Genomic DNA, 24185 nt, shown 5'->3' with positions numbered 1-24185 from the left:
GTGTATTGTATATAACATTGTCTTATGTATCACAGGCTCTAAATATTTGTTGAATGAATGATGAGATTCTAAAATCCTATAACTTCTTATTAAAATGGAAATATTTATTTTCCTTCTGAAACTATATCATTCTATCCATGATGAGTCAGTGTTGACTTTCCTTAGTATTCTCTGAAAATTCTTCCTATGTAACTGATTCCTTAAGTGATGTATCTTAGTAGGTTTGATATATATGAAATGTTTATAATAGAATGTAACTTCTTCCACTTTTGGTGAGAGAACTGGCACTTGGTGCCAGGGAACATAGCTTCTACTCAGTTTCTCCCTACCTTCTACCTAGAACTGTGGAACTAGCTCCCATTAACTGGGTGTGTCTCAACTAAGTATGGTCAGAGGAAGATGATTAAATCCAGATGACCTGTCCAGGACTTTTCATGAAATATTTTATTAACCCAAATTTTATTTTTTTTCCTTTTAAGAATTTAATTATTTATATTTCTCATTTTTTTTCTTTTTCTTTTTTAAATTTTAATTTACAAATTTTCCATGCCTCTCTCACCCATTGAGAAATCAAAGTAATATCAATTAATTATACATATGAAATGCAAAGCAAATTTTCATATTAATCGTATCATAAGAAAAGCAAAAGAAATAAACAGGAAAATTGTTCACTTTTCACTCAAAGTTCATTTTTTCATCATGAGTCATTTGGAATTATCTTAGATCATTATATTAATCAGAGTAGCCAAGTCTTTCACAGTTGATCATCATTATAGCATTGATCTCACTGCATACAGTGATCTCCTGGTTCTTCTCACTTCACTTTACATCAGTTCATATAGTTCTTGCCATGTTTTTTCTGAAGCCACCCCCTTCATAATTTCTTACAGTAGTATTTCACACAATCATATGCCACAACTTGTTCAACTATTCCCCAACCAATGAGCATCCCCTTAATCTCCAATACTTTTCTCCCCACAAAAAAAGAACTACTATTGGTTTGTGGGTTTTTTGGTACAGTTATATCTTTTTATGTTTTCTTTGATTGCTTTGGGGTGCAGACCTAGTACTGGTATTGCTTGATAAAAGAATATGTTCAAATTTCTAGCCCTTTGGGCATAGTTCCAAATTATTTTCTAGATTGGTGGGCCAGTTCACCATTCTTCCAACAATATATTAGTGTAATTATTTTTCCTCTTCCCTCCAGCGTATATCATTTCTAAAGTGTGAGGTGTGGTACCTCAGAGCTGTTTTAATTTGCATTTTTTCATCAGTAGTGACTTAGAACATTTTTTTCATAGGATTGTAAATCGCTTTGATTTCTTCTTTTGAAAACTGCTTTTTCAAATATCTTGACATTTATCAATTGGAAAATGGCTCTTATTTTTGTAAATTTGACTGAGTTCTTCTATATTTGAGAAATGAGGCTTTTATCAAAGAAGCATTATAAATTTTTTTTAACCATTGTCTTTGGCATTTTTTAGCAAAATATAGTTTCCTTGATTATCTCTTTTAATTAAGTCTCTTTTTTTTGCTTTTGTTTTGTCTGAGATCATGATTACTACCCTGCCATTTTTACTTAAGCTAAAAAACATAATAGATTCTGCACCAGCCCTTTATTTTAACTATGTGTATGTATGTGTCTTTCAATTTCAAGTGTATTTCTTGTAAACAACATATTGCTAGATTTTTGGTTTCTAAAACATTTTTCTGTCCACTTCCATTTTATTGATGAATTTATCCCAATTCACATTCACAGTTATTATTATTGTTTATTTCCCTTCATTATATTTTTCCCTTTTTTTTAATCTTCTCTTTTTTACCCTATCCCATCTCAAAAATATCTTTTGTTTATAGTCACTACTTCCCTTAATCCACTCATCCTTCTTTTTATCACTCCCCATACCCTTTTGTTATTTCTTACCCCCTTGTATTTTTCAAAAGAAATTTCTCATGGGATGCTAGATGACACAGTAGATGGCCGGACCTGGAGTCAAAAAAACTCTGCTTCCTAAGTTCAAATGTGGCCTCAGATACATACTAGCTGTGTGAGCCTGGGCAAGTCACTTAATCATGTTTGACTCAGTTCCTCATCTGTAACATGAGCTGGAAAAGGAAATGAGAAACCACTCCAGTATCTTTGCCAGGAAATCCCCAAATGAGGTCATCAAATACTATTATACAGCACTGAACAATAACTATTTACAAGAGGGATTTTTATACCCAACTGAATGTGTATAAATAGTCTTCCCCCTTTAAATAAAATCTATTGAGAATGAGGTTTAAGCATTACCTGCCAACCCTCCTCCAATCCCCTATTTTCTCTACTATAAAAATGCTTCATTACATGCTTCTTATATGTGAGAAAATTTCCCCTATTCTACTACTCTCTTTTGCCCATTTTCCAGTGTATCCATTTTCTCATCCCTTAATTTTTTTGGAATGGAGATCATTTATCTATGTAGACTCCTTCTAATTGCTCTAATAATGATTACGTTCTTAGGAGTTAAATATATACTCTTACATATAGTAATGTAAACAGTTTCATAATTATTTTTTGCATATTTACCTTTTTGTATTTCTCTTGAATCTTGTGTATGAATGTTAGATTTTCTATTCAGCTCACGTCTTTTCATCAAGAAAGCTGGAAAGTCTTCCATTTTGTTAAATATCCCATTTTTTTCCACTGAAGGATTAAACTCAGTTTTGCTGGGTCAGTTATTCTTAGTTATAATTTTAAATCCTTTGCCTTCCATAATAACATGTTCTCCAAGCCTCATCTCTACTTCCTTAATATGGAAACTGCTATTTCCTGTGTAATCCTGACTGTGACTCTATGATAACTGAATGGTTTCTTTTGGGCTGCTTACAAACCATTTTCTTCCCAGTTTGAAAATTCTATAATATGTATTCTGGGAGGGTTTTTTGAGGGATCTCTTATGAGAGGTGATCAGTGAATTCTTTCCATTTGTCTTTTTGCCATTTGGATCTAAGATATCAAGAGTAATTTTCCATCATGATTTCTTGAAATATAATGTCTAGTTTCATCTTTTGATCATGGCTTTCAGATAGTACAATAACCTCTCCTTGAACCATTTTCCAAGTCAGTTATTTTTCCACATAGATGGTCCATATTTTCTTTTTTACCATTCTTTTGACTTCATTTTCTTATTTCTTGGTGTCTCATAAAATCATTAGTTAGAAATTAGCTTCCAGTTGCCCAATTCTAATTTTCTTTTTTTTTTTAGGTTTTTTTTTTTTTTGCAAGGCAATGAGGTTAAATGGCTTGCCCAAGACCAACACAGCTAAGTAATTATTAAGTGTCTGAGGCTGGATTTGAACTCAGGTACTCCTGACTCCAGGGCTGGTGTTCTGTCCACTGCACCACCTAGCTGCCCCCAATTCTAATTTCAAAGAAATTTTTTTAGTGAGCTTTTGTACCTTTTCAAGTCTTTTTTTTCCAGTGAATTTTTGTACCTCTTTTACTGTTAGCAACTTCTGTTTTAAAGTGTTCTTTGTGTGAGTAAAAAAGATAAAATAACTAAGTAAGCAAAGGATTGAGCTTCTGGGAATATCAGTCTATTAGGCAATGCATTCCAGTTTCATAACAAATTGGGATCAGCTCTCTCCAGCCTTGACACTGGACTCCAAATAAAAGGAAAGGCAAATTTTTATGCATTATGAACAAATAAGACCAATTAATCAAAAGAAAAATGGTACAAAACAGGATACAGAATTTGGTAATTTGATTTCTAATTGGAGGAAAGAGGTGGGGCTTTCCAAGTTGGGAGGGAGTGCAATAGTGAATAGGTGCTATTCCCTGAAAAAAGAGAAAGAGATATCCTACTCTGCCCCCCCCACAAGTGACTATTCAATCAAAAGAACAAAGAAATAATATCTGATTAACAAATACAGGCTCACTTTTCATATAAGATTGCTTAAGATATATAATTATGAGAAAATTCTTTGGATCAGTCTTTGAATCTCACTGGGCTTTTGGTCAACATAGCCCTAGTCCTTAGTTAAGGATCTGTAAGTAGCAGGTAGAGATGGTTCAGCTTCTTAGCCAGTGTGATTCACTCAGTTTCCTTAATTCCCTCATATTTTTCTTCAGTATTTTTTTGCCTCTTTTATCAAGTTGTTAATTCTTTTTTCATAATATTCTTGTATCACTCATTTTTCCCACCAATTTTTCCTCTATCACTTTAATCTCTTTCTTAAACTCTTCCAGGAATTTTTGTTTGACTTGGGTCCAATTAGCATTTGTCTTTGAGACTTTTTTGATAACTGTTTTCACATTTTTTTTATTTTTCTGAGTTTATATCATGGTTCTCCCTGCCACCCTAGTAGATTTTTATGATAAAATTCTTTCTTATTTGTTTGCTCATTTTCCCAACCTATTGTTTGACTTTAAACTTTGTGTTAAAGTTGGACTCTGGTCACCAGGGGTTCCTTCTCCCACACCTCAGGCCTTTTCATACTTTTGTTTTCAGAGCTAGTTCTATGGAGTCTACAAGTTTTTAGTGCTTCCAAGATAGTATTATCTTGGAAGAGGTGTAGTGACTACTTTTCTGGTCTACCCTTTGCTCTTTATTCAAGACAGACCTCTTCTCCCTTGCCCACACAAGTACTCTTCTTGACCCTAGAACTGTGACTAGGTCCCCTCCTCTCCCTGAAGCCACAAATGCTGGTGCTCCTTGCCACTTTGGAACTGTTACTAGGTTCCTTATGACTGATCATAAACTTGTATGGAAGTTAGATCTAGAACTGCTTATGAACAATAGTTTCCAGTCAGCAACATTGGCAGCAAATGGCACCCTGTAATCTCTTTCTGAGAGATTGTTGTCCAACTTTACTATCCAGAAGCTGCTACTGGGTACATCCACCTCCAGGGCTTATCAGTAGACTCCCACCTCCTTGTCACCCAATGACCTCTTGAGTGTTCTTAGTCAGGGATAATGTCTCATTCTGACCTTTTGTTGACTTTAAAATAATTCATGGTGCGGCTAGGTGGCACAGTGGATAGAGCACCAGCCCTGGAGTCAGGAGTACCTGAGTTCAAATCTGGCCTCAGACACTTAATAATTACCTAGTTGTGTGGCCTTGGGCAAGCCACTTAACCCCATTACCTTGGAAAAACCTAAAAAAAATAATTCATGTCAAATTTTGAAGTGACAAAGTTATTGGGAAGGGAACGTTGAGAGAATTCAGCTGTGTTGCTACCTGTACTCTATCATCTTGACTCCTGACTCCAAATTAATTTCTAAAATTCAAATCCAGCAGAAGAATGATTTTGAGACTAAATAATTTTCCATTGAATCAGCTCTGGGAAGGTGGTTGCAAAGGAGTCTTTGGTGCCACACTTACTTTCCTATAGTAGGAAATCAAGGTCTGAAGAGAGGAAGAAATGATGTCACTAATGACCTTCCTATCTCCTACACTGTATTGAACATTTCTGCTACTGGGAGGAATCACCATTACCTTATCTCTTGATCCTGCTAGACTGTCCCTAGGTGTTTTGTCTGCTGAGAAATACTATCTACAAACTTCTGAAGGGTTAATTACCCATTCTGATCCTGGGCAAGGCCATATACTGGTTCCCCCACCCAAGTTCCCCCATCACCTTTCATGAACTTGGTTGTCTTTGCATGTGCCAGATACTCCCTCTAGGAACTAGCCATTCCTGGAGTTGAATCTTGGGAGAGTTGGTTAATTAATTTCAGAACCTTGACTGTGAGTCTTCCCAGGTCATGCACATACGCTTCACATGTCCTGGTTAAGTGCCAAAAAAGCATATATAAGCCTATTGGCAATATGGCACCTTTGTCTGGGACCCCTTAAAAGTCCCTAACATTGACCAGCCCCTTGGAGTTTCACCCATGGAAAGGACGCTTTGCCTGGGATATTTTCCCATTCACGACTCTGAAGGCTGTACCCCAGAACTCCCCAGCCGCTGTTGATTCAGATGTCGGTGCTCCCCCAATTGGTGATGTTTTCTTCTATCTTTATGTAGGCTTTGCTCTTCTTTTTATTGTATTGGAACTTATTGGTTACTTTACTGTAAAACTGATTTATTTCTACCTGCTTTATAATCACTTTATTAAATATACTTTTTGTTTGTTTTGTTGGTGTGAATGTGTCATTTTGTAGGAGCAAATAGAAACCAAGACTCCTTAATCAAACAACTTCCCATATAAAATCTGAGACTTCTTCAATTCTTTGGCTCTCGGTGGAGAGAGGCCAATTTTTTAATGAAGAAGGGAATATATAGCTGCTAAACCTCAAGTTAAATATAACTCAGCCCTAGCTCTCAGTACTTTTGGAAGGCACATATGTCAAGTGGGGAATCTCAGACCAGTGGTCTATGGGCAGCCTCTGTAGAGAAAATGACCGAGATTTTCTACTTGAGAATTTCAGAGGGTGTCTCAAAACAGCTTCCTTTTTTTGCCTAATCTCACTGCTTTCCCCCTTTACAAACTGATCTCCTAAATCAGTTTGTTACAGATTATAGCCAGCTTTTAATAGCAGAACCTTACCAAGATAAAAGTTTTTACCTCTAATTGACTGCTTCCCTTCTTATTCTAGTTACCTAGATTTTATTAGGACAAAAGCTTTTCAAATTCATATAATCAAAATTATCTACTTTATCTTTTGTTAGTTGCCTTAGATCTTTTGTGTACTTTCTTTGTGTTGGGCATTCATTGTGTTAAGTTTGGGTAATACAAAAAGAGGTAAAAACAGCCCTTGCTTTCAAGGAGCTCACAGTGTAATGGGAGAGGCAACATGCAAACAAACTATATACAAAGAGGAGGGGGGGGTGTCTGTGTGTAATTTATATGTATACATACATAAAATATATAAACATGTTGTGAACATAGAGATATATATCCATCTTGTTAATATGACTAATATAGGTCTAATGAATTGGAGCTAATCTCAGGAGGAGTCCATTAACATTAAAGGTGTAATTGGGAAAGACTTCTTGCAGAAGGTAGGATTTTAGATGATGCTTGAAACCAGAAGTCAGATGGGGAAAGGAAAAAATTATAGGCATTAGAAATAGCTAGTGAAAATGTTAGCATCTACCTGTATGAGGATCTGCAAAGAACTCAATGTCATTGGATTGTAAAGTAAGTGGAGGAGAGGAGGGGGAGTAGGGGTTAAGAAATCTGAAAAAGTTATGAAGCACTTTAAAAAACTAAGTACAAGATTTTTATATTTGGTCCTGGAGATGATAGAAAATCACAGGAGTTTATTGAATGGAAGGATCATATAATCAGACCTGCACTTAGGAAGATCAGTTTGACAGCTGAGTGAGTAAAAAATGGATTAGTATATTGTGGTAAAGATTAAATTTCTATTTGAGATTCCTTTAGGGAATCTTAATAAGTAGGATACACTGAAATGCCAGCTTGATAATTTTCTCTTAGAAGAAATTACTTTAAAATTCACACATACACAGTGACCTGGTCACAATGGCCTCCTTGCCTGTTCTTTGAACAAAAGCCTCAGCATTTTCTTTGGCTGTAGCTCAGGAATGGAGTGTTGTCTCTTCGCATCTCAGCCTCTTGGCTTCCTTTAGAATCCTAGCTCAGATCCCGCCAATCTCTTACATTGATTGTTTTGATTTTATCCTTTATATATCTTATTTGTACATAATTATTTATATGTTTTCTCTCCTTTTAGACTTTAATTGCTTTTTAATTATTTATTTTTGAATTTTACAATTTTTCTTAATCTCACTTCCCTCCCCCCACCCCCATAGAAGGCAGTCTGTCAGTCCCCACATTGTTTCCATGCTATATATCAATCCAAATTAAATGTGTTGAGAGAAATCATATCCCCAAGGAAAAAAAAATAATAAAATATAAGAGATAGCAAAATTGCACAATACTAAAAGGTTTTTTAAAAATTTAAGGTAATAGTCTTTGGTTTTTGTTCAAACTCCACAATTCTGGGTACAGATGGTATTCTCCATTGCAGATACCCCAAAATTTTCCCTGATTGTTGCAGTAATAGAATGAGCAAGTCCATTAAGATTGATCATCACCCCCATGTTGCAGTTAGGGGGTACAATGCTCAGCATCAGTTCATGCAAATTCTTCCAGGCTTCTGAATTCCCAACCCTCCTGGTTTCTAATAGAATAATAATATTCCATAACATACATATGCCACAGTTTGTTCAGCCATTCCACAATTGATGGACATTCACTCAATTTCCAATTCTTTGCCACCATAAACAAAGCTGCTATGCCTATTTTTGTACAAGTGATGTTTTTACCCTTTTTCATGTCTCTTCAGGTTATATACCCAGTAGTGGTATTGCTAGATCAGAGGGTTTGCACATTTTTACTGCCCTTTGTGCAAAATTCCAAATTGCTCTCCAGAAAGGTTGGATGAGTTCACAGCTGCACAAACAATGTTGTAGTAGGGGCATCTAGGTAGCTCAATGGATAGAGCACCAGCCCTGGAGTCAGGAAGACATGAATTCAAATCCAGCCTCTGACACTTAATAATTGCCTAGCTTTGTGACCTTGGATAAGTCACTTAACCCCATTGCTTTAAATAAAAATTTTAAAAATCCAATTGTATTAGTGTCCTAGATTTCCCACATCCCTTCCAGCATTGATCATTGTCCTTTCTGATCATATTAACCAGTATGAGGGATGTGAAGTGGTACCTCAGAGGTGTTTTAATTTGCATTTCTCTAATAAGTAATGATTTAGAGCAATTTTTCATATAACTTTGGATCGCTTTGATCTCCTCATCTGTAAATTGCCTCTGCATATCCTTTGACTATTTGCCAATTGGGGAATGGCTTGATTTTTTTTATAAATTTGACTCATTTCTCTATATATTTTAGAAATAGGTCGTTTGTCAGAAATACTAGTTGTAAAAGTTGTTTCCCAATTTACTACATTTCTTTTGATCTTGGTTACAGTGGTTTTATCTGTACAAAAGCTTTTTAATTTAATGTAATCAAAATTATCTGGTTTGTTTTTAATGATGTTCTCCATCTCTTCCTTGTTTTAAACTGCTTCCCCTTCCATAGATCTGAAAGGTAAACTATTCCTTGATCTCCTAGTTTGCTTATAATAATGTCTTTTATGTCTAAATCCTGTATCCGTTTTGATCTTATCTTGATATAGGGTGTGAGGTGTTAGTCTAATCTAAGTTTCTTCCATACTAACTTCCAATTTTCCCAGCAGTTTTTATCACAGAGTGAGTTTTTATCCCCAAAACTGAACTCTTTGTGTTTATTAATCAACAGATTACTGTAATCATTTCCTGCTGTCAATTCCACTGATCCACCACTCTGTTTCTTAGCCAATGCCAGACAGTTTTGATGACTCTTGCTTTATAATATAATTTTAGATCTGGTAGGGCTAAGCCACTTTCTTTTGCACTTTTTTCCCCCCTATTAAATCCCTGGAAATTCTTGACTTTTTATCTCTCCATATGAACTTACATTTTTTTCTAACTCATTAAAGTAATTTTTTGGAATTTTGATGGTAGGGTACTAAATAAGTAGTTTAATTTAGGTAGAATCATCATTTTTATTACATTAGCTTGGCCTATCCATGAGCAGTTGATATTTGCTCAGTTATTAAAATCTGATTTTATTTATGTGAGTTTTATTTTGTAATTGTTTTCATAAAGTTTCTGAGTCTTCCTTGGCAAGTAGACTCCTAAGTATCTTAAATTGTCTGAAGTTACTTTTTTTTAAAGGTTTTTGCAAGGCAAATGGGGTTAAGTGGCTTGCCCAAGGCCATGCAGCTAGGTAATTATTAAGTGTCTGAGACAGAATTTGAACTCAGGTACTCCTGACTCCAGGGCTGGTGCTTTATCCACTACGCCATCTAGTCCTCTGAAGTTACTTTGAATGGGATTTCTCTTTCTAGCTCTTTCTGCTGTATTGAGGATTTATGAGGGTTTATTTTATAAGCTGCGACTTTGCTAAAGTTGCTACTTGTTTCTAGCAGTTTTTTTAGATGATTTTTTGGTATTCTCTAGGTATACCATTATATCATCTGTAAAGAGAGTTTTGTCTCATCCTTCCCAATTCTAATTCCTTCAATTTCTTTTTCATCTGTAATTGCTGAAACTAACATTTTTTTTGCCATTAAAGATTTTATTTATTTTGAGTTTTACAATTTTCCCCCTACCCCCCCCCCCTCACAGAAGGCAATTTGCTGGTCTTTACATTGTTTCCATGTTATACATTGATGAGAGAGAAATCATATTTTTAAGGAAGAAACAAAGTATAAGAGATAACAAGATCAGACAATAAGATATCAGGTTTTTTTCCTAAATTAAAGATAATAGTCCTTGGACTTTGATCAAATTCCATGGTTCTTTATCTGGATACAGATGGTATTCACCATTGCGGACAGCCCAAAATTTTCCCTGATTGTTGCACTAATGAAATGAGTGAGTCAGTCAAGATTGATCATCACTCCCCATGTTGCTGTTAAGCTAGCATTTTTAATACAGTATTGAATAGTAGTGGTGATACTGGGCATCCCTATTTGGATGATTTTTTGGATTCTCTAGGTATACTGTTGTACCCAAAGAGTGAGACAGAGACCAGAATTTGATAAGGTTGGAGTTCTTTATTCCTGGGGACTGTCTGGGGATTAAAGAATACCCAAATCAGACAGCACCGTGTTCAGAGGGATAGGGTTTTTATAGTGTTTTGAGGGGGGGAGGTACTGAGAGCAAGCAAGATACAGAAGCAAAGACAGTAGTTAGATATATTGTCTTGTTATACTAATACAAACATATGTAAGCATAATGGCTCAGTATAGATAGGGGACTGGACAGAGTGGGAAAGGGTCAAGGTCTCTGTGTATGTCTGAACATGTTTCCTGAGATGGAGGGAGTCAAGTACAGGCTTCCCACAGGTTTGAGGGAGTGAACTTTACTATCTTATGGTTCCAGCTGCATCTGGGGAAGGGGAGGCAGTCCTGGGAGGAAGCAAGAATCTTACAGATATAGCAAGATAATTAGGCTAACAAGGGTGCTTTCTAAATCTTAGCTAAATTTATGGTATATCTGTGACCCCTTGGGTCCTATTCAGACTATTTTCAGACCCAAAGGCACCTAGCCAAAGTTATATTTCTAAGGAATTTCTCAGGTCCCAGAAGGATGTCAGGGACCCCTTTCTGTACAGGAATTTCACAAACATTGGTATTGTACTTCAATACCATCATGTCATCTGCAGAGAGAGAGTTTTGTCTCTTCCTTCCCAATTCTAATTCCTTCTCTTATTGCTGAAGCTAACATTTTTAACACAGTATTGAATAGTAGTGGTGATATTGGGTATCCTGATATTGGGAATGCCTTTAGCCTCTCCCCATTGCATATAATGCTTGTTGATGGTTTCAGATAAATACTGCTTATTATTCTAAGGAACAATCCATTTATTCCTACACTCGCTAGTGTTTTTAGTAGGAATGGATGCAACATTTTGTCAAAGGTCTTTTCAGCATCTATTGATATGATCATATGATTTCTGATAGATTTATTATTGATATAGTTAATTATACTAGCAGTTTTTTGAATATTGAACCAACTCCGTATTCTTGGGGTAAATCCTACTTGGTCATAGTGTATTATCCTAGTAATGATTTGCTGTAATTGTTTTGCTAAGATTTTATTTAAGATGTTTGCATCTATATTCATCAGGGAAATCTATAATATTTTTTCTCTGTTTTGAGTCTTCCTGGTGTAGGTATCAGCACCATATTGGTATCATAGAAAGAGTTAGAATTCTATCTTCACCTATTTTTCCAGGGAGTTTATATAGAATTGGAACCAATTGTTCCTTAAGTGTTTGATAGAATTCACTTGTGAATCCATATGGTCCTGGAGAGTTTTTCTTAGGGAGTTCATTGATGGTTGAATTTCTTTTTTCTGAGATAGGGTTATTTAATTTCCTCTTCATTAAACCTGGGCAATTTATATATTTGTAAATATTCATCCATTTCACTTAGATTATCAAATTTATTGTCATACAGTTGGGCAAAATAATTCTGCATTATTATTTTAATTTCCTCCTGGTTGGTGGTGAGTTCACCTTTTTCATTTATGATACCAGCAATTTGGTTTTCTTCTTTCCTTTTTTTTAAATAAAATTAACCAGAGGTATATCAATTTTATTGGGTTTTTTTCATAAAATCAACTCTTGGTATTATTTATTAGTTCAATAGTTTTCTTGCTTTCAATTTTATTGATTTCTCCTTTAATTTTTAGAATTTCTAATTTGATATTTAATTGGGGGGTTTTAATTTGTTCTTTCTCTAATTTTTTTTAGTTGCATGTTTAGGTTATTGATTTCCTCTTTCTCTAATTCATTCATGTAATCATTTAAAGATATAATATATCCTCTGACAGCTGCCTTGGCTGTATCTCATATTTTGGTATGGTTTCGTTATTGTCATTATCCAGGATGAAATCATTAATTCTTTCTATAATTTGATGTTTGATCCACTCATTCTTTAAAATGAGGATATTTAGTTTCCAATTAGTTTTAAGTCTATCTCTCCCTGGCCCAGTATTGCATATAATTTTTGTTGCATTATGATCTGAGAAGGATATATTCACTATTTCTGCCTTTATCCATGGTCTTTGTGCCCTAGTACATGGTCAGTTTTTGTGTAAATTCCATGTATTGCAAAAAAAAAGCATATTCCTTTCCATCCCCATTCAATTTTCTCCAAAGGTCTACATGTTTAGATTTTCTAATAATCTATTTACATCGTTAACTTCCTTTCTTACTTATTTTATGGTTAGATTTATCTAAATCTGAGAGTAGGAGGTTGAGGTCTCCCACTAATAGAGTTTTATTGTCAATGTCTTCCTGTAACTCATTCAACTTCTTTAAGAATTGCATACACATTTAATATTGAAGTTACTTCATTGTCCAAAGTACCTTTCCGGAGGATGTAGTTTCCTTCTTTAGCTCTTTATGTTTTTGCAAGGCAAATGGGATTAAGTGACTTGCCCAGGGCCACACAGCTAGGTAATTATTAAGTGTCTGAGGCTGGATTGGAACACAGGTACTCCTGACTCCAGGGATGGTGCTCTATCCACTGCACCACCTAGCTGCCCCTCTTTATTTCTTTTAATGAGATCTATTTTTGCAGCTGCTTTGAGATAAGGATTGCTACCCCTGCTTTTTTCACTTCAACCAAAGCAAAATATATTTTGCTCCAACCTTTTACCTTTACTCTATATGTAATTCTCTGCTTCATATGGGTTTCTTATAAGCAGCATATTGTAGGATTCTGTTTTTTAATCCACTATGCTATTCACTTACGTTTTAAGGAGTGTTCATCCCATTCATATTCATAGTTATGATTACTAACTCTTTATTACCCTCCATTCTATCTTCCTTCTGCTTGTATTTTCCCTCTTTTTTCACTTTATCCATATTCCCCTATATTTTGTTTCTGAATACCACCACCTTCAGTGTGCTTGCCTTCCTATATCCAATCCCCCTCCCCTTTTTTCCCCTTTCTCTTTGCCCCTTCTTCCTTCCCTTCATCCTGTTAGTTTCCCCTCCCCCTCCCCCTTCCCCTTTTAATACTTGAAAGGTAAGATAAGTTTCTTAACTGAGTGTGTGTAGTGTGTATGGATGTTAACTTTAAGACAAGTCTTATAAGAGTAAGATTCAGGTGGTTCTCACCTCACTTCTTCACCTCTATTGCAATAGGTCTTTTATGTAATGTGATTTACCCCATTCAATCTCCCCATCCTCCTGTCTCTTTACTCTCCCCCCCTTTTAAGGAGATATTGTTTTTAAATCTTTCTATCAAGAGTCACGGACAAGTCATGAGTTGTGCATTATTTCTGGCTAAGTATATTCTCACCAATAGAGTACAGTTCTCGAGAGTTATGAGAATCTTTCTCCTAGGTGGGGATATAGCCAGTTTCTTCTTATTGAATAGCAGGTTTTTTCCCTTTACTCTTTTTCTTTTTTAAACCTTTTAATGTGTCTCTTGAGTCTCCTGTTTGAAGTTTAAATTTTCTATTTAGCTCTGGTCTTTTCATCAGGAAAAAATTAGAAGTCTCCTATTTCATTGAATGTCCATCTTTTTCCCTAGAAGAGAAGGCTCAGAAGGCTTTTTCATTCCAGGCTCCCTTGCTATTCAGAATATCGCATTCCAGGCCCTTCGATCCCTTTATATTGATGCAGCCAGGTCCTGTGTTGTAAATTGTTACTGTGACTCCTTGGTATCTAAATTGTTTCTTTCTGGTTGCTTGCAGGATTTTTTCTTGTATCTTATAGGTCTGGAATTTAGCCACAATATTTCCTGGCATTTTCATTTTGGGGTCTCTTTCAAGAGGGGATTGAAGTATTCTTTCAATAACTATTTTGCCCTCTGGTTACATGATGTCAGGGCAGTTTTCCATCACAAAATCCTGTAATATTGAGTCCAGGCTTTTTTTTCCTCTTCATTGTGTTCAGGGAGCCCAATGATTTAAGTTGTCTCTTCTAGATCTATTCTTGAAGTCAGTGATTTTGCTGGTGTGGTATTTTACATTTTCTTCTATTTTTCCAATTTTTTTGGTTTTGTTTAACAGATTCTTGTTGTCTCATGAAGTCATTAGTTTCCACAAACTCCATTCTGTTTTTTTAGAGAGGAATTTTCTTCATTCACCTTTTGCAACTCCTTTTCCAGTTGATCAGTTCTATTTTTGAAGGAGTTTTCTATTTTATCCAATTGAAGTTTTGAGAGATTTATTCATTTATTTTTTTGCATTTCTCCAATTGTATCTTCAAAGGATTTGTTTTCTTTTTGAAAGGTGTTAATTTTCTCTTGGGTTTCTTTTCCCAAATTTTCCAATTGATTTTTAAATTCCTTCCTCAAGGAAGTCTTTCTGGGCTGGAGACCAAGTCATATTCTCCTCAGAAGTTCTAGATCTCTTTGAATTACAGTCTTTGCCTTCTAAGTAGTTTTCTATGGACCCCCTCCCCTTCTGCTGGTCTTTCTTCATCCTAAGCTCTTGTATTGGGGGAGGGGCTGGCTCACAGAAGTTTGGTGTTGAGATCCCTAGAGGCTTTACTCACAGAGTTTAGTAACTGCAAGTGGGCTGGCCAGTAGGGGGTGCTGGTTGCTTTCTCTGGAGTGTCTGTGACCTTGATTTGAGGCCCTTTTCCTTGGCCTGGAGGGGGGTGGTGCTGTTGCTGGATACTTTTATCCTTGAACAATGTGGGCTGGGCCCTGGAGCAAGGTAGATTATATCCCTATTCAGCTGAGGGTGCTCTGCTGCCCATGCCTGAGCCTGGGGGGGGGGGGTTGACTATCCACTGTGTTTGTTCTGGGAAGAGGGCTCTGCTGAAATGGAAGTATGGAGCCCACAATCCTCCAGACCAGTAGAGTCCAGCAGAATGGTATCCAACTGCACTCTATAACTCCCTGTGCTGGAACTTGCACTCCAGCCCTGCTGGGGGTGCCCCAGATTGCCACTCCCACAACCAAAGACTGCAGCTGATCTTAGATTAGTCCAGCTTTCACCCCCCTGCCCCTGGGCTGGCTCTCTTCTCTGTTCTCTGCCCCTGGCTCACCGACAATCCCCAGAGATAGACCATGTTGGTAGATGTTATTCTCCTAGCTTCTTTTTCTGGGTTTTGTCGATTGAATTTCTATTAAGAGGTTTGTTTCAAAGTAAAGACTGACAGAGTGCTTTCTGTGTGTGTGTGGGGGGGAGAAGCAAGATTGGGGGAAAATTGTAAAACTCAAATAATATCTTTAATAAAAAAAATTTAAATTAAAAAAAAGAGGTTTGTTTCATATTATTTCTGAGGGGAAAGTCAGGAGCTCTTAGCACAATGCCTGGCTTCTCTCTGCCATCTTGGCTGGAAGTCCTAGACTTAACTTCTTGAGAGCAGGAAGTGTCTTTTCCTTTTTCTTTTTTTCTTTCTTTTTTTTTTTTTGTATCTCTAGCACACTTAACACAATGGCTTCCACATAGTAAAAGATTAATAAATGTTTATTGACCAACTGACTGACTCAATGTATAGCATCCACCATCTCTGGGTAAGTGATTATCTAAAAGTAAACTGAATTTTGAAGACAGGATGAAATGTGAACTTACCTTGTAACAGAGGTAGACTCTCTGATATGTGAGGTTTGAAGGGAATGGTGGAAGTAATACCAGCATTCTTCTCTAATTAGTAATTTTTTGTTTCTTTGTCTTTATTTCTTCTTCTTCAGAGTAATCCAAGTGGTCCGGCATGGTATTGGTGGCTCCTGGCTGTGTTGCCATTAGAAAACCGGGCTCAACTTGCTATACTTGGTATGACATCCCTTAAAGATCGTCTAATTGCCATCAGACGTGTATTAATATTTGTAACACGTAAAAGACCCAGATGACAAGGGCTAATATACAACCAGATAGAGGACAAATTGAGATTTTTGTCTCAAGATTGATGGAAACCCTTATGCTTTTAAGTGTCAAGCACAGGTGAATAGCCATCCATTTTGGTGTGTGAGACACACTAATTATAGGGTCACAAAATGGACAATTTATGAAATTTTGAACCCTACTCAGAAGTGAAAACACTGTGCCTGCCATCCTGGTGGAACCTGAGCCTCTACAATGTAATTCTACAATTATAATGGAGTCCATAGATGTGGAAACAATTTCAGAAAACCTCTTCATAATAAATGCTTCTAGCCTGCAATACACTGTGCTCAAAAGCACTGGAACACCACAAGTGGCTTATGTGCAGTTTGAATTTGATAAGGGAAAATGAACTCCCTTGACAGTAAAATCTCTTGCTAAATTAGATGTATTTGCCAGAGGGAAACTAAATTTTCATATGGAAGTAGTTTTCCTGGAGCACATTGTTACTACACAATGTTGCCACCCTTTTTTGTGTTTACGAAATATTCTTGTCTGTGAAGTTTGAGTAGTTAAGGCATTGTCCAATGAAAGGTATGTAATGTCTACATAAGTGATAGCTACTAAATAGAGTTGTATTTGGTAGCCTGTAGTAGTCCCTAGTGTTGTAATTTGCATGTTGTCATCAAATGAATGTCAAGATACATCTGAAAGAGGTATACTTCAAAAAAAGTTGTACATCTGGTCAGAAGCTAGCTATTCAGTAAAGAATCAAGAAGACCAAGGTAGTCTGCTACATTTATAGGGATGTCAAATGTACAGCCTATAGGCTGAAGCTGGCCCACTGGACATTTAGAAAATATAAATAACCCTGTCTTATTAATTAATGATGTATGTTTTGTGAAGTATTAGTCTATTCCCATCATTACTTTCATAAGCAGAAAGTTAGCCCATCAACAGATTTGAGTTTGACACCCCTCCACTACTACATGAAGATCTTAAAGGCTGCAATGAAATAGTTTTCTGTTCCATTTCAGATCCACAGAAAGTTTATGATTGTGTGTGATAGGTGTGGGTGTGTAAGCATTCTGCAAGTTTCCCTATAACACCAGCTTAAAAATCTTAACCCTTGTATTTAGAAACAGATTAGCCTACAATGATCAGAACAGGTATTATGTATTAAAGAAGTATTGCCCATATGTGCCAGCCTAATACATATTTTATTTGGAACAGTGTTGGTTAAAAGGAATATTTTAACCTGTACTGGTTACTGTTCTGATTTACATATCAGTTGGTGCATGTGGACAGATTTTTGGTCCATGATATTGATGTTTTCAAAATGAAAGAAGGCATGGACTTTATGTAAATGAAAGGCAGATCTCACTTAAAGCTTTGTTATCTTCATTCAATGTATATGGTATTTGGTTTTTTAAAATATATTTCATAATACCAAATGTTTCTGGTTTGTCAGTCCGTTAATCAGATTATTAGGAATTTAGTAAAATGACAGTATTACTTTGTTCAATATATATGGGTTTCCAATACATAAAAGTACTTATACAAGCAGAAGGTTGTGGGTGGCGTAAATTTGATCTTTCCAAGAGACATGGAGGTTTCCTGTGCCATGTAATACTTTAAAGAAAAGGAATTTTGAAAATATTTCATGATCAAATGTTTAAAGTGCCTCACTTGCTTATTTTGAATTTCTTATCTCAGAACAGATGTAGTTTAAAATCAGTTTGCCCAAATCAGTTCTAAGATCTTGTATCAATAAAAACGTTTAACAATTTTAACAGTATTCAACTTTCTGGGGCATTGAAGTCTTTGGTTTTCTAACAAAAAAAAAAAACAAAAAACCCAAGTATGTGATGTTCCAGAAAGCTTTTATTATTGGTGGTTCATAAAAATTGATAATTTGCACTGAATATTCTGTATATTTTTCTTTATGGAAAATATTTTCTACCTAAACTCCATATACTTGTAAATGTTATTAAAAATTTTAGCATATAATTTACCACCAGTGACATAGTTCTGGTAGCTTTCTGCAAAAAAAGTTTCCATGGTTAGAATAATAAAAGGGTTATCTGTATCAGTTCTCTTCCCACTAACATTTAGAAACTGTCATAGTGTCCTCTGCACTGTCAAAATGTAGCTCACAATTCCCGGAGAAAGACTCTTTTGGTGAGTTAGCATCCTTATTGTTTTTTTCTTTTCCTTCTTCTTTTCATTTATTTCTATTTGCAGCCTACCAAATCTGTTCTGTCTTCCTTATAAGTTGCTACATACTATATATAACAGTGCTGCAACAAAGGAAATAGTTTAATAATTCTAGAACACTGTTTAAGGTCACAATTTTAGTGCTGTCACAAAATACCAAGTCTAATATTCCTCAGCAACTGAGTGCTTGAAGTGCACCTGGATAACAGGGTGCACTTACAAGAAAGTCAGATTTCTATTTGCTATGGTCATTCTTTGACAAAAATTTTCAAGTTAAAAACAAAAGCAAAAACATTGAAACTTCAATTTGTTGAAATTCTGCCCCAAAATTGGGAGCATTAAAACTATGGTAGATCAAACCTGTTTATTAACTAACACTAGAAATGTCAAATTTTCTAAGTATTCCTTGTAAATTAATATTGCCTGTCATTCAAAGCCAGGGCCTTTTAAGTTTATTTTGACATGAATTTTCTTGAACAATATTGTTTTAATCATAATAACCTTAACAACTGCTTTTTCTTTCTTTTTCATGAGTATTTTTAACTTGTACTAAATTTAATAATAGTAATGCCAATTCTTGGAGTAATTTTTCTTCACGGTGTACAGTTAAGCTCTCTGTTATTTAACATTATTTAAACTGGAATTGATATGGTAATAGCAGAACAACACTGCCTTTAGAATCCAAGGGTGTCAGAGCCCACCTCCATCAAAATCTGTTTTCTTGCTGTGCCTTCATATTTTTCATCTGTATAGTAAGGGAAACACATTAGCTGTCTACTAAGACTCCTTCTAGTTCTCCCTATGTTCTCTCCCTAACCAAATGAGCTTATTTAAAATCTAAAGTTGAAAAAAACCAAGGTAAAGATGGGCACAAGCTACAGTAGCATCAAAGATCACAAATTGAGGATATTTCCCCATCAAAGTGGAATACACTTTTGCTTCAAAATGAGATATCCACAATTTTTTTTTCCCCAGAGCAGAAATTAGACTCTTTGGCAGTTGTAAATATTGAAAACATGGAATGTTGAGACCTGTGACAGCAGCCACAAGGTAAGGTTGTTTTACTGTACTAAAAAGTGGACCAGTATGTGCCCATTTTTAGTGTTAATAAGTCCTAGAAGTGGTTTGTTTTGCTGTGAATAAACCTTTATGAACAAGAGATTAAATATAAGTGAAAGATATCAACTTTGAAGAGTTATTGTAAGAATTATCTGGTGGTTTTTGTGTTAATTTATTTCATTAAATATTACCAGCATTTAATAATATACTCATCATAGCCACAGTAGCCATCAGTCAGAGTACACTATTCTTTCAAATTGTGAGATAACAGAGAGTTTACTGTAATATTTTAAATTTTTCCTCTTGAAGTAGTTCTGTGTTTCTGATTCCTCTCATCTTTTTTCTGTTTTCTTTTCTAACCACTCAAACTAGGGTAATTTCTACCAATTCAAAATTTATATTCAAAAGTTGTACATTTTATCCTTTAAATAAAGTTATAAACTAAACAGATTTGAATAGTGATCTTCTACAAGGAGGAATTGTGATTGAAAATAATAATAAAAAAAATTTAAAAGCAACCCAGAAAGTTTGGAACAGAAAATTACGGGTAATATCTATTTCTACAGAGCTCATGGCATTATTTTTCCTAGATAGGAGCCTTCTCCCATCAAATAGCATAGGAGTCACAAATTGGCAGTGGCAACTGGTGTTTCTCTGGGCAATCTCTGCCCAGCTTAATTTCACACTAAATAGCATAACACTATTTTGGATAAGTTCTTTTCCTGTTGCCTATTAGAAACCTAATTCAGAGATCTCACAGTCACAAATAGGTAAAAGGGGAACATTTTTCATATTGAGCCATGCATACAGGTAGAAAACACTGAACCCTGAAATGTTACTGATTTTCACCTCCTTTTCTCACTGGTGCTAGATATTTCATCCTAAGAAGTTTGCATCTGACTCTTAGGAAAGGACCAACTGAAGTACTCAGAAAATGTTTAAATGCTAAGAAATGTTGACTTAAGTCTGACCAACCCATAGAATAGCCTTTCACTAATAGTTCTGCCATTAGGATATTCTGCTTTTTTATAAAATATTATTTTGGTATGATATAGGCACATAACTACAGTCTGGCAAAGTTGGGGATCATAATTCATGCCTGGATATGTATATCTGAATTCAGCTAAAGGAAGATGTCTGTCCTTGCTAAATAAGTCAAAGTGTGGTATGTAGGTAGGCATTGTGACTGCAACCCACCCCAACTATGCAATTTGTGTATACCATTTTAATGAAGAACCCACTTGTCTCCACCATGAAGTAGAAGAAAAATCTTTGGTTGCATGAAGGATTATATATCAGAGTTGTGCACTGAAGGCCAGAGAAAATGGAAACCTCTAGGTAAGAAATTTTAGACCAAGATTCTGCCCTGATTATGTTCCCCAATTAATGAGACTGAATTGGCAATTAGAAGCCTTAAAAAGAAAAAAAAATGAAAATCAGTTTTTAACATGAATAGACTATAACTTTTTGCTTTTCAGGGACCATTTTTTAAAATGCCATTTGAGGCCTTTGCCATCTATCATAATAATTTAACATGAATAGTTTGTCTAGCTTTATACTACTTAAAAGTCTGATCAGTTAGACTTTCATACCTCTCGCTGCATACCCCCACACAGTTTTCACACTGAAATACATGGAAAAACGGTTCTTGCCAAGATGGAAAGTTGTATAGTATATTCATATGTAGCTTTCATGCTAGTGGAGTTGGTATTGGTAGCGCCTTAATTTTGCAGTTGTGAAATGATTGTACCAATTAAGAATCTGATTTGTATTTTTTATATAATTAAATGAGCAGGTTTGAACAAGTAAGTTTTAACATAGATAAACTTGAAATGAAATCATGCTCTTACCTGTTTAAAGATAGACAATGTGTTCTTACATCTGTGTAATATAAATTATTAATCTGCGCCTTCTCTTTTATATTAACTATAAGACAGGTCCATGTTGTCATAACAGTGTTTGGCATTCTTGTTGCATATGTAAAGCCAAACTGAAATGCTGCAATATTCACTTCATGTATATTTGTAATATTCATTGGAAATGTATATTTAATTTATGTGATGTTTGGAATAAATAAATCAAATTCTCATTGTTGCATATCTGCTGTAATAAAAACCTCTTCGTGAATTTAGAAGGTAGTGACTTAGAAGTGAGATCCCATTTACTATCCTTTCCTCAGTCTCTACTCACTTGTACTGATTATTCTTCATTGACGTTTTAAAAAGTAGCCTAATTTTTTTGATCCCAAATGAAAATGATAGATGTAGGGGTGGTTCAGCCACCAGAGTCTCATTTTACCCTTGAGAAAACTGGAACTGAAAGAGGTTGACTTGTCCAAGGCCACACAGGGATCATGCATCCATGTCAGGGCTTGTGGTACAGTGTCAAGGACAGTTAAGATAATTTTTTCTTTAAGACAATACACTGTCTTGAAATGCTTTCCTTTCTTTTGAGCCCCCTCCCACCTGGGCAGGATCTTGGGTAGCCCACAAACCATTGTTTGATTTTTCTTCAAACTCAATTACTAATGTAGCTGCTAGAAAGGGCTTTTATGACCACAGGATCTCCCCATGGTTTAAGGAGAAATTCATGTTGTCCTTGGAGTACTCCTAGTTTTTGTTTACCTAGACAGGAGGAAGACAATACTTCTCTTTGGCATATTTAAATGGAAAATGAAGGCTACTAATCACTCAGATATTGAGCCTTTTGAAACTATACAGTATAGAAAACTTCCTACTTTGGTGGCTTCAATGTATTGCTACAGTGAACACCATGAATATAAAATAATCTGTTAAAGAGTTAATTTATTCACATTGTGAATATAAAAATAATGAACACCAAACTATGCCTTATGTTGAGGTAGTGTATTGTAGTGAAGAGGGAACTGCTTTTAAAGGTAGAAGCACCTGGACTGGAGTGCTGTCTCAGATGCATAATGGCTTTGTGATCCTAGTCAAAGGCACCATGGGCAGAAGTCAGATTAAGTGTAATTAGGAGATGGTTAACAAACGTAATAAAAATATAAGAATAATATGAATTTGAAGTTTTCATAGTATGTAGCCCTCTGGGATCCATTTATATTTGAGTATGATATCTCTGCTGAAAAGTTCTCTTAACACTTGTGAGCTGCCATGGTAGAGGAGCTGCCTCACTTGGGAATGACCCTCTACCAATAAACTCATAGGTCCTGTTTCTGACCCATTAATGCCAATCAGGTGTGTTAGGACCTGCATCCATAGAGCTATGGTTGTTTGTGGGGAAAGAAAGCTCAAAACCCCTATCCCTATATCATGCAAATTTACTATTCATAAGTGCCCAAGTGCATAGATTAATTTGTCTAGATTATTTTTTGTAAGTTTCAGGTTTTAGTCAGATGAAGAATTCTTTGTCCAGTAGTTCCCATTTGATTTCAACAAATATTTCTAATTTACCTACATTTATGTTCCTCACTCTAAAACCTGGCAAAAAAGCATAGAATTCAACCCTTTCCCTTATTGAGGAAAGAATTTCCAATAATAAAAACAATTAGAAAACATTCATACTAGTTTTCCTGAAATGTTAAGTCATGTTCATTAAGATGGGACCATGTTTATAATCACTGAGTTCATAGCTTTATGCATTATCTCCCTTGAGTCTGGCAACCCTCTGAGTTAGATACTACAGGTCACTCTAGAAATGAAAAAGAAATATAGGCGAAAAGAAGGTTGTGTGAATGAAATCAGAACCTGAGCTGGACTTGGAAGGATGGACAAGAATAGAATAAGCCAAAAGTATGGAAGGCATTTCAAGGGGAAGGGAGTAGCTCTTAACACAAACTGAGAGACAGAAGTGAAAAATAGAGAATAAACATTTTTTTAAGTACCTGCTTATGCTATCCATTGTGCTAAGCATTACAAAGATTATCTCATTCAACCCTATGAATAGATGCAATTATTATCCTCATTTTACAATTTAGGAAACTGAGACAGAGCTTAAGTGACTTGCCCAAAATTATATGACCTGGATTGAACCCATGTTTTTCTGACTCTTGCCCCAGTGCTCTCTATCCATTTCACTTGTTGGCCAAGTTTGTTGGGGTACAACAAAATGGAGACCCACCTGGAGCTCAGGCTTTGAGCTGAGTAGATGTGGGAGGTAAGATTGAATAGTTTCAGTCTTTGTGACTAATCACATGGAATGTCCGGTTAGCTCAATCTGTTCATGTGAATTATGTGAATAATTATAAGACTCTATAAGAATGCATACTTCTAGTCATAGAGAAATATTGGAAGATACTAAGTTATGTTTGGCCCAAAAAAGAGCAATCAGAGTGGACATGATCAGCATTATCTAATATTTGAAAGATTGCAATTTGCAAAAAGTTAATTGATAAATTTGCACGACCTCAGAATATAAAACTACCAGAAGAGACTATTTCAGATGAAAGTAAAGATGAACTTTCTAACTATTCAGTTTACTGAAAAGTAACTTAACCCCAATACCTTGCAAAACCACCCAATAAATAAATGAATTGGGGGGGGGGTTCTAAAAAAAATAAAAGTAATGAGTTTGCCATT

The 24185-nt window shown here is 35.5% G+C and overlaps 1 protein-coding gene across 3 annotated transcripts in view; it reads left to right on the top strand.

The window, feature by feature from the left end:
- Positions 1-21716, top strand: part of LONRF2 (LON peptidase N-terminal domain and ring finger 2) — a 97135-nt gene extending 75419 nt beyond the window's left edge. For all 3 annotated transcript variants that reach the window (XM_074213795.1, XM_074213793.1, XM_074213794.1), the window contains one exon: positions 16224-21716. In XM_074213795.1, the coding sequence (XP_074069896.1) occupies positions 16224-16382 (159 nt within the window). In that variant the 3' untranslated portion in view covers positions 16383-21716. The remainder of the gene's footprint in view (positions 1-16223) is intronic.
- The last annotated feature ends 2469 nt before the right edge of the window (positions 21717-24185 follow it).

Source organism: Macrotis lagotis, chromosome 1 (assembly GCF_037893015.1).
Source record: "Macrotis lagotis isolate mMagLag1 chromosome 1, bilby.v1.9.chrom.fasta, whole genome shotgun sequence".
NCBI classification, from domain to species: domain Eukaryota; kingdom Metazoa; phylum Chordata; class Mammalia; order Peramelemorphia; family Peramelidae; genus Macrotis; species Macrotis lagotis.
The sequence above is the reverse complement of the archived record's forward strand: the minus strand, read 5'-3'. Positions and strand labels throughout refer to the sequence as shown.